The following is a 12,254-nucleotide window of genomic DNA, read 5'->3' on the forward strand; positions in this document are numbered from 1 at the left end:
GAGAGGTAAATTTTAAGGTCCAAACTCCAAGGGATCTGTCAGATCGATGGTCAAGATCAATTCTAGATTATTTTTTTCTTTGAAGATTAATCGATTCTAGATTGTTTTTCTGAAAATCGAAGAAAAATGGAAAAACTGACCTCTAAGGAAGAAAAAAAAAATGCCCAAAAATGTGCGTTAAGTCATAGTATATCCCCCTCAATTCAAAATCTGCCATTGATCTCCACCTCTGATCAATGGAAGTAGGCCCCACTTGATGTAGGTGATCATATGGTGTTCAAGATGCAGATGGTTTAAAATCTATGGATTTGGGAGCGATCTCTCGCTCTGATACCATGAAGAGAGATGTAAATGTCATGAGAAATAGAGAAAAAATAAAGAGAGGATGCTTGAATGAGGAAGAATCTTCTTCTTCTTTTTTTAACTTCATTTCTCAGGAAGGATACAACTTACAGAGAGAGGATATCCTAACTTTAGAAAACACAGAGTAAGACCTAATTAATACATAATAAGCATGAATCTAAATACAATATATTATAGGAATGGTACATTAAGAAATACAGAAGTGAGGATGCCCAAATCTGTACAGTACTTTGCAGGAGTACGCATGAGGTGATTCTTAAAATAAAATAAAATAAAAAGAAGAAGAAGAAGAAGAAGAAAGTATGCATGAGGTGAACTCCTTTAACACATCACTTGATAGATTGCTCCAGCCACTTCCAAGATCAGTACAACCATGATCCATAACTCCATAACTATAACTAGAGTCACCACAGCCTGCACCATGACCAGAATTACCCTGCCCCAAACCATAACCACTGAATCCAAAATGATCACCTCAATCCGAGCATCTTTTAGCACCATCTCCTCTATTCTATCCACAGCGGTTGTCGATTGTTGAACTAAGCACGACAGATAGATCATGAGAACTGCAGGTAATGTCATTATAACTTTTCTACAACTTTCTTCTTGTTGAAGTAAAGAGAAGACAGTCCCAGGTGAAGATAGAGGTCCTTGACTAAGAACTTATGCTTAAGTGGTTTCATATTCTGTACTAAACCCTGCAAGAAGATCAAAATTTTGTTGTTCCTCAATCTCAACTCGTCGCTCATAAGCACAACATGAACGGATGGGTCTACAATGACCCAATTCTAACAAGAAACCTTTAGGCGTTGTATAATAATCTCCCAAAGATCTCTCCACCTAACCAAAGTTAATAATCTCTTGGGTTAAACTGAAAACCAGAGCTACACTTTTCTTATCAGAATAAGCCGCCACAATAGAATCCCGCTTCTCTTTAGCAGTTTCACAGTACCTAAAAGTATCACCGACTTTAGCCTTCATTGAGTGAAACAACCATCCCATAATAATCATATTATTGGCTTCCCAATGCACATAAAAAGGGCCTGAGTTCTTAAGTATTGGAATAGTCCCATCTATGTATCCCAATTTTTTCCACTGCCGACAAACATACAGGTTGACTGGGACCATGACAAATAATTTGTACCATCAAATGTAAGTTCAGTAATTTGCCAACCTGGATTATCACTTACTGCAGGTACACTAACTCCCCCTGGAATAACTGAGGAACTAGATGTATCACTTGAATATGAAGATGTATCATGCAGTGTTCGAGTTGTCAGTATCGCTACAAGTTTCATCGGTTGGGGATAAAGAAACAATATTGTTATCGCCGATAACAGGAAATGTGGGAGAAACATGGGAAAACATGGAGAAAATGGTGGAATTTTTCAATGAAACTTCAGGAGATGTTTAAATACACATATTTATATATTTAGGAATAAAAATTTTGTAAAAAAAAATGCATACATAATACATTTCCATTTAATGGGGGCCTAAAACACGTTAGTGTAAGAAATCACTTTAATAATAAATCTCATTAAACTAATTGACAAGCAAACAAACATTTACAATCATCCAAGCATTATACATCAATGCATAAATAAGCATATAAACACAACACACATGCATCATGCATGATGATCCAACCGTCCATCCATCCATCCCATCCAATCATCCAAACGTCCATCCCATCTATCTGTCCAAACATCCATCCCATCCATCCATCTAACCATCCAACCATCCCATCCAATCATCCAAATATGCATCCATCCTTTGTCTGTCCATCCAACCAACCATCCATCCAACCATCCCATCCATTCATCCCATCCATCCATCCATCCAACCATCCCATCCATCCATCCAAACAATCCATCCCATCCCATCTAAACAACCATCCATCCATCCCTCCCAGCCAATCATCCAACCATCCAATCCATCCTACCATTCGTCCAACCATCCAATGATCTCATCCACCTATCAATCCCATCCAATCATCCAAACATCCATCACATCTATCCATTCTTGTAACCATCCCTTCCAAACATCCATCCATCCATCCAATCATCGAATCATCCAACCATCCCATCCCATCCATCCATCCATCCCATTCAATCATCCCATCATCCATCCATCCAATCAACCAACCAACCATCCCATCATTCATCCATCCAATCAACCAACCAACCATCCCATCATCCATCCATCCATCCATCTCATCCATCCATCCAACCATCCATCTTACTATCTATCCAACCATCCATCTTATTATCTACCAACCATCCCATCATCCATCCATCCATCCATCTCATCCATCCATCCAACCATCCATCTTACTATCTATCCAACCATCCATCTTATTATCTATCCAACCATCCTATTATCCATCCGACCATCCATCCTACTATCTATCCAACCATCCCATCTATCCATCACATTCAATCATCCAAATATCCATTCATCCCATCTTCCCATTCAAACATCCATCCATCCCATCTTCTCATTCAAACATCCATCCATCCCATCCATTTATCCAACCATTCAATCCCATCTACTTCGTATCTTTTTTTAGTAAGGTTTTCTTTGAAATGTAAAATGGTGGTGACACATTCTAAGTAAATGGTGTAAAACTCATAGTTTGAAATAACTTAAAAGATAAGTTGATTGTTAAGTTTTTATGCTAAGTGGCGGTGAACTGTTCTTATTAATGGTGGAAAACTTACAATTTAAAACATAACTTAAAAGTTAAGTTAACTGAAAGTTTTTTTAATGTAAAGTGGTGGTGAACCATTATTATTAATGGTAAAAACTCACATTTTAAACTGAACTTAAAAGTAAAGTTAGAAACAAAAACCCCTTGAACGAAGGCCCTCTTTCAAAACCCCAACACAGCCGCCACAAGCACCCTTCCATAATAACTCTTTCCTGTAAACATGGACTTGCCGAAATCGACTCCCCAAGTAAGATCCGAAGTTGGATTGTCGATATCTAGGCTGTTAATTTTTTCTTTTTCCTGATTTTATTTTTTTGCAAAGAATCATCCGTTGATAATTGCGTCAATAACCAGTTAAAACTCCTGATATTTATCAATTTAATTCGTAAGAAAAGGTAGTTAGCTACAATTCCGAATAGGTAGGTAGGCGATTTTATCGCAATAAATTCAAATCATCATTTTCGGCGAAATATTGCTGATTTTGTCTCAAAAATCAGAAGCAAGGTGTTCCGTAACGGCCACCACCGTTACCGTTATAATACGGGCCGTAACGGCCGTTACAGCCCCGTATTGGCCGTTACGGCCGTTTTTTATTTTTTGAAAAATGTTCTTCCTGGACTGTTATGGGACCATTACGGCACGTTTTTCTGTAACGGCCGTTTCGACCCCGTAACGCGTAGCGGTTATGACCGTTACCGTTACTTAACGGCCGTAACGTAACTGATTTTGAATACCATAATCAAAAGAGAAACGAAAAAAGGGGGTTTCGGTGTCTCTAAGCAGGCGACACCGAAATTAGCGGCGATATTATCGACAATTCACCGATAATGGGAACACTGGTATCATGTACATTTCATTTTGCTAAAAAATCACTCCAAGCTACTAGAAACCACCCAAGGACATTCTCAACTACGCAGTACGCACACACTACTGCCCACCACTCCAAACAACATGGAACCACTCAAGGCTGACCAAAACTACAAATGTACAAGTGCAGCAGCTATCTTGACACACATCTAAGCCACCAGTTGAGGAAATCACATCAGAAACAACAAAAAAAGCCCAAAAACAGGGTTACACAACCTTTTTTTTCCTCACAAAACACATGATAACTTCCACAAATCTCACCCAATCAACATGATACTGGTTCTAATATATGGTAAACCCCAAACGCATGAAACCCCTATGAAAAAACGGTACAAGAAATCCCAAAAAAAAAAGGTATAGGGAGAAAAAATGGGAACTGCGATTTTGACTGAAACTCCTTCAAACACTTACCAAAATATCTCATAAATTCCACCATAAATCTTCTAAAAATCGAGCTCTTCTCGATCTCATATTTTTTCATCACCATGGGCCATCCGACCATACATCGCTGACACCACATCAACAATGGGCCCCCCAAAAAATATCTTCGATCAGTGAAAGAATCATTCTCTGATACCAAGTAGAGAGAGTAGAAAGAAGAGAGAGAGAGAGAGAGAGAGAGAGAGAGAGAGAGAGAGAGAGAGAGAGATGGATAGTGAAGTGAAGAAGAAGCGGAAGCAGAGAGAAGAAAGAAAAGAAGAGATCCTTTTAAAGAAATGGAACACTTTTGTTAGTCCCTCTTGACTAACACGCGCACGCACACAAATATTAACAAGGTGTTCCGCATGACTACAGCAATAGAATACACGTGCACATATTTACTTATACATTCACATTCCCTACAATAATAACCACATCGGCTACTGCCATTATGTGGTACAGGAGCAAAAGAATTTACTGGTCAATGCACCGGCCAAAGACTTTTCTGAAAAACTCCAATAGATTCCATCACCCAAATCCTTCAAGAAGGTTATTACTGACATGGTGAACCCCTTTTAAACCGACCTAAAGACTTTATTGACAAAAACCCATTAAATTCCACCACCCATATCCTTCAAGAAGGTTTACTATTGAATTGATCTATTAAATCCCTTTTAACTCGACCCAACTCTGGATAAGTCAAGTTGACAAGCTTCTCAAGTACTCACTTTAAACCAGTGTTTTAAATAGCTACGTTATGTGCGTGTAATTTACGTTACATAGCGTAGCTTAGCCTTAATACTACATAGCTCATGAAAATAGATTTAGTCGCATTATGTAGCCTACGCCTCACGCTTTAGAGGGATGAATGCTACGCTCCACACTATTTGCTATTTAAACACTTTTAAACATTGGTTCATGTTCGAGAAAACAACTAAATAGGCAAGCTGTGATTAGGAAAGAAGCATAGAACATGAGTTTTGGGGCACTTTGGAGAGATTGGTCTCATAGGTATAGACAGTCATTCTTGAATCAATTGAAGGACAAACCTCGATCACTTTATCTAGATGTTTACAACTAGTAATTGCATCCTATTCACATTTTTTGCACATTTATTAGTTAAGTGCATATAGGTACATTCTTGCAGTACAATATCAACATATGTGTGTCCCCGTATCAAAGATCACAGAGTTGACATATTTAATAAAGCTGCAACATTGCAACCTCCGTATATGAGTAGGGAGGACCACTCATCATGTGAGAAAGAAAATGTTTGTGAAACCAAAATCTCATTGAAGCTGCTTAAAAGAAGGAATATTTATTAATTCTGATACAAAGCAAGAAACGTGAATTTCGTTTTCCCATGCATTGCCAACCTAAAGAGAAGGAGATCATAACATTATGCGTCGTTGAAACAACATAAACAAAACTAGGGATTTTCAACAAAGCAATCTTGCCACAGCAACAATAAATCTCTAAACTTCAATTAATTATGAGTGGATTAAGAAGCCAAGATGAATAATCCAAAATATTTCAAGTAACATAACTACTGATCCCCAATTAATTGGGATAAGGCTTAGTAGATGATGATTCAAGCAATGTAACTAGATTAACTTTGATAATTAAAATAGCCAGCAAATGGAAGCCAACCTGTTCAGCGGCTAGTGTCACTGTCAATCTATACAAGCGCTGTTGTTCTGCTGGCACAGAGAGACATAAGAAATAGAGCATCAAAACAAAATCCAGAAGAAATTATTTCAAATATGCCACTTCTCACTGTTCAAACAAAAATAGCATGGAAAACAATGCACCTGATGATTGATTAACATGAATAGGGAGCTCCTCTAATCCCACGCACAAAAACTAGGGAGCCCTTGTACATGCCACTCATGTGCCAAATTGGCACACATGCGAGATATAATCAATCCATCAGATGGGTCTCGTCAAGTAGATGACCAAAACTTGGGCCTGTTCACTTCTGTAGAGCTACAGTTAACAAAACAAATGGATGGCCAGGAGAAGCTCAACCAAATTTTCAAAGAAATTGGCCTACCTGATGGATAGCTTGGTTCTCAAACACATTTTCCAAGTTAGCACACAGGGTAGTGTGTAGATAGGCTCCTTTGTACATGGGTGTGGGCTTAGCAAACCAGAAAAACAAGGCCCAACAAAGTCTGTTGCATAGAAGTTGGGAGCAATGCGATGTAATTTATCAAAAGAATGGAGTGCACAAGTGATAGAGGGCCAATTAAATAAAACTGGTGATTTTATATGAGTTGTGGCACAATAATCGCATTTAAACCTTGGAGTTACAGTAGTAGAAAGGGAAAAGGCAATGAAGTAATTTACACAATTCTTATTTTAAAAGACTAACAAAACATAACTACAGCTGAAGAAACCCAGATGAACATAAGCCTGGGAATTTGTTCTCTTGATCGGTCATAAATTTCCCCCAAGGCTGCAATGATGGTAAACATAGACACGCATCAAATTCATTGTTTTGCATGTTGGCAAAAGGAGGGCATTGTTACCATGCAAAAGCATCGGGATCTTTACAGAAACCACGTCAGCACTAGACCTTCATATGAAATGTTTGATGTTTATTTTGGGTTAGATTGAAAGAAAAAAAAGAGATGAAGCAGTCAGACACACATGAAGGTTGATCAAGGGAGAGAGTGTCCATAGAGAGTTAACATGCCCCAACATCTAGCATGTTATGAATATACTGCATGCTCGGCAACATGAAGCCTACGTGATATGTGCATCGTAATGATTAGAACACCATACAATCAAATAAAGAACTATTGTAGCAAGCAAGGGATGGGGTGGACAAAAATTCATCAGCAGATATTTAGTCTAACCAGCGTCAATTATAGTACACAACCACCATTGGTGTTACTAAACATAATTGATGAACAGAAAGAACAGTTCCAAGACATGAAAAGAACAAGTTATTATTCAGAAAAGAAGGGGGTAAACATCAAGTTCTTTTCCTTTCAACATAACCAACAAATCACTTAGATTTCACGTGAGACATGTGACGCCATTCATTGGTGAGGAAGACATTACAACCTTTTACCACCTCGTTATGCTTGCTTTTGAAAGCTTTGAACAGTTCCATAGATAGATTTGCCATGGCATCATTAGCAGATGAGTTCGTGAGTCTGTTAAGAGGAATTGAGATGAGAGGCATTCCCTTAGACTTGTGCGCCATCAACTTTCCAGACGTGGCACCTGAAATAACAACTGAAAATATAAACCACGTGCAACAACCCACTTTCATTCGTAAAGAACTTAAGGCTGCATCTGGACATTTCAATGGAATTGCAACAATTCAAATTTAATTCAATGACATTAAAATGACCAAAGTGGGATCAATTCATAACAAGGGACTACCTCCCAAATTCAAATTTTGATTGTTTTAGGTCCAACTTGAAACGCATAGAATGGCAATTACAAGTTTTGTCATCCTAACAAATTAAAGACAGTGCCAGGCTCACTTTGGTCATTTCTTTCATAATGAAATGGATTATTGCAATTCAGTAGTAATAGTATTCAAACGCACTGTAAGATAGGATCTTTATTCGCACACCGAATATGGTTTTACTTACGAAAATGCATAACAAAAGAGCCTGTTTCCTCACTAAAGTCTCATCTCATGCAACATTTAGCAATCAAATTAATCCTAAACATAACTTGCATCACTCACAGCAATGTAAATTACAGTACTTCATTGCCCTCTTCACAATAATAATTGAGAATCACAAGGAACTGAAAATTGCTAAAAACAAGGATGAAGATCAGCACCAGAATCACTGTTCGAATTCGGCAGAGCTCCCAAAACAAGCTTTACACCATCCGATGACATGGATGCTATGAGATAATCGATGAACTCAGACCATGAACCACCGACTCCAATGACATCTCTCTGCACAAGAATGAAATGGCACGAATAGAATTCTTCATTAATGAAACTAAATAAAATCTAAGTACATTATTTGGGTTGAGACAATTGAAAAAATAAAAAACGAATCTAAACGATGATGAATCAAGAAAAATCATGACAATATTGTGTAGCCTTTTAAATGGAGTATTGATGCTTCTTTTTTTTCCCTGAAAGGTAATGAAATTTTTTATTGAGAGAGCACAAAAAGCTCAAAGCAATTACAGCCTAGAAATGAAAGACAAAGCATTTTGTATAAAAATCCTATAAACGTGAAACCCGCCTAATGACATCCATCTATACTTTTTTAAATACATCCACCTCCAAACCCCCCCCCCCCCCCCACAATATATATATATAGCCATCAAAACTTTCCCTTTTCTCCCGATCCTTCCCTTGTCACACGCCAAAAAGAGGTCCACAATAGACCCCAGCATTACCCAAGGCACTCAAGGCCAAGAAATTTTCCCACATCTTCTGTACGAACAGGCAATGTATGAACAAGTGGATAACTAATTCCGCACCCCTAAGGCACAAGACACAACAATTGGAGATCACAAGAGATCTTTTCTAAAGATTGTTGATCGTGAGAATCCCATTCCGTCCCACCAACCAAATAAATGCCACACTTTAGGAGGAGCATTAGAAGACGAAACAAAGGACATCCGATTTACGCTCTCCTTCCCATGAAAGTGATGCAACAACTTGTAGAAACATTGGCCCTAGAAAAGCCCTAAATTCTCCAAGGGCCACACAATGGAATCCTTTTCAGCCAAAGACAGCTTGGGACATTGGAGCCATTCACATAGTTGAACTAGCTCCTCCACTTCCTCATCCAATAAATTCCTAAAAATGGAAGAACTTGTTGGTCTGGAAGTTGGCCATGCGATACACATGTGAGATTTGCATGCGTGCCAGAACCGATTTGCGGTCTAATTCAAACTAAACACCATTGACCTCTGGCGTCGAGATAGGCTGGTGCTTGATCGAATGGTCGAAAAACCAACCGTCTATTCTATCAACTATTGAGTGGGCTAATCAAGCGATTTGCGGAGGTTAGGGCTCTTCCTCCAATGAGTTCTTTTTGCCTTGAAAAACTAAGGACTTTTGAAGGTGCAGAATTTGTATGGTCGAACGAAAATTGAAGATGGAGGCGGAAGAGATACTTACCACTAAAACGGGATCATTGCCCTACTTGAGAGCAGCATGGTGCTTAACCGAGTAGCATTGATGGGCGAGGAATGGGCAATGCCGAAGTTCCAAGCTATTGTCAACCCAACGTATAAGCATAGGTGGACGGTTCCTAAGACTACAGTCTTCCTTCAAATCCAGCATGCAGGCGCAGATGGAAGGGAATTACAACTACTAATTACGATTAAGTTAGTCCGACTTACAGCAGGGACAGACTGAGCTACTCTTAGAAACTAAGGGTTCCACACTGATGAGCAGGGGAGATGATAAATGTCCCAAAGGACTGGATAAGAAGTGTTGCGTTGGATTAATTGATCGTTTTGATATGTTATTGTGTTTGGATTGATTCTGGGATCACTTGCTTCGAACTCTCCTTTGCTATTTATAGACTCTCGGACGATGTCGTGAGAATAACCACTGCCTACGTGGCGATGTCGAATACTATCATCTGTAAAGTGGCAATTGCCTTTACTCGATCGTGCCTTGCTTTTGTCGAACACGTCTTTACTACGATAAGAGGCTATCGAAGGTGTTTTGATGCTAACGTAGCCCTAACGGTTACTCGTCCTTATCCAGAGATCACCCGAGCGCCACAACTCCTCGAAGATTTGCTAATTAATGAGTTGTCATCCTCCATATATTTGGCGCACAATGTAAAAATATCGTGCTTACTACGTAGTTGCTTCTGTGCCATTAATCTGGTGTTACTAGATCTTGTCCAAATATAACCCAAATTATATCATTACAGACTACCGAACAACAACAACTAATGGTCGCATTCGGGATCCGAGGGAATTCTAGCCAGCCTTGGGAATATGGTCTACAGCAAACTCTCCACTATCTACAAATCCTTCTAGAAGAGAATCCCATTCTCCTCCCTCCAAGAGAACCGAATTCCTTCCTTGAACCTGAAATTGCGGTTTAGACCTTTGTAGTAGAAGTATGGAATAGTCCAAGAGTCTTAGAGGGGAGCGAATGGGACTTTTTCAATGATTATACTGATTTAAAACTTTATTGCTTAACTTAAACTGATTTGCAATTAAACTAAGTGAGGCAACGTAACTCTAAAGGCTTCCAAGCCAATAGAGGGTCCAATCACATAGGCTACTCAAGATACACAAATAAAGCAACTAGCCTATAACATTGTGAACTCGTGTGTGGAATGTGCTACCTATCAATCTTAAGCATTCGTCCAATCATGCATAAATAATCAAGCATTCAAACTTATGTGATCATGATTAAATAGATGCGCAAATGACAATTCCAAACACAAGGATGTATAATGGTTCAGCAATGTGCCTACTCCACTCCCCACATTCGCACTCTCTCCTAGAGTGTGCCGGATTTCACTATTAATGGTTTTAAATCAGGTTCACCATAAACCTTTACAACCCTACACAAAAGACTCTGCAATTTATGCTCTACACACGAGCACAGGTCCTATACTAAGAACCTACGTTTAGGCCCCACGGCCAAGGTCCCACACTAGGCACCTACATTTAGGCCACACCGGCCAAGATCCCACACTAGGCACCTACGTTTAGGCCACACCGGCCAAGGTCCCACACAAGGCACCTAAACGAGTTTGTGGATAGCAAACTCTTAGCCTCAATCCTTCACAAGGAAGGAGGCTAACCTTTGGACTCTTAATAGTGACACTTACTTGTCGGATTGAGTCCCTTTGTAGCTTATCTTGGGTTGCTTGATCTTCGCTCTCTCATGCTTGAATCAGCTTCCCGATGCTCCCCCGATCACGATGCTGTGATTTTCCAATTGTATCAGCTTCACGATCAAGTACCTTGCATATGATGTTCCTATAAGGTAATGGGAGTGGGTTGAATCTCCTATCAAAGGTTATGAATGGATTTCCGAAGAGATTCAACTAACAGATGTTCTAGAGTATCATGGAGACCGAGGATTTGCCAATGGGTTTGCTCTCTATACTCTAGAACAGGCTAGAAATCATGTTCTTCACAATAGGAGCTTTGAATGCTCATTGAAGTGAGAAATCACAGTGAAGGAACATGAATCTCGTGTGGATAGAGTCAAAAATGAGTGGGATGAGCTTGGGATACACTAAGGACTCTAAAATGCCTTAATCCACACATTCCATAAAGTTCTGCGTCCTATATTTATAAAGAAAAAGTTCCAACAGATTTATAACAGCTACTTTTCGGTTCTACCGAGTGAGCCTTCGGTGGCACCGAACTGCAGTCGATGGCACCGAAATATCTCTCGGTGACACCGAATTAGACCCTGAAGTTGCTAGATGAAATTTGTAACCTTCGGTAGCACCGAATATTTGTTCTTCGGTGGAAGTCAGTGGGACCGAAAGTCCAGTCGGTGGTACCGAATTAACTTTAAATGTTGTTGGACTGTTTTGGGCACTTTTGGTGGCACCGAAGGTATCTTCGGTGGCACCTTCTCCAACCGAATTGGGACAAATTTTCCTATTTTAAATTCGTGTCCTTTAAATCATTCAAAAACTTCGAACTTCCTAAAGCCAAGTCTAGAAGGATAGAAAATATGAATTTAGAATGGCTTGAATAGATGATGTAAGTGGGTTTTCCTATTTGGGTTAGGATCATCTATAGGCAAGGTCAAGATCGTAGAAACTTTTCTTTATTTTGAATGTAGCTTTGGTGCTTCTGCTCCAATTGCGTCGTCTGTCTTCATTTGCCAAGAACTCATCCAACTACTTGACATAACTAATCACGTTAATGCAGAACATGAAATTAAATATGACATGCAAGAGCTCAA

At 39.3% G+C, this 12,254-nt stretch overlaps 1 protein-coding gene across 3 annotated transcripts in view; it reads right to left on the reverse strand.

The window, feature by feature from the left end:
* Positions 1 to 12,254, reverse strand: part of LOC131242642 (uncharacterized) — a 43,690-nt gene that overhangs the window by 15,786 nt on the left and 15,650 nt on the right. For 2 of the 3 annotated variants that reach the window (XM_058241407.1, XM_058241409.1), the window contains exons 2-4: positions 8,168 to 8,288; positions 7,433 to 7,594; positions 6,011 to 6,060 (exon numbers count right to left, since the gene is read on the reverse strand). In XM_058241407.1, coding sequence (XP_058097390.1) covers positions 6,011 to 6,060; positions 7,433 to 7,594; positions 8,168 to 8,288 — 333 coding nt within the window. The remainder of the gene's footprint in view (positions 1 to 6,010; positions 6,061 to 7,432; positions 7,595 to 8,167; positions 8,289 to 12,254) is intronic. The other variant, XM_058241408.1, reaches the window with a different exon arrangement.

The sequence above is a fragment of the Magnolia sinica genome, chromosome 4, assembly GCF_029962835.1.
Source record: "Magnolia sinica isolate HGM2019 chromosome 4, MsV1, whole genome shotgun sequence".
In the NCBI taxonomy this organism is placed as follows: domain Eukaryota; kingdom Viridiplantae; phylum Streptophyta; class Magnoliopsida; order Magnoliales; family Magnoliaceae; genus Magnolia; species Magnolia sinica.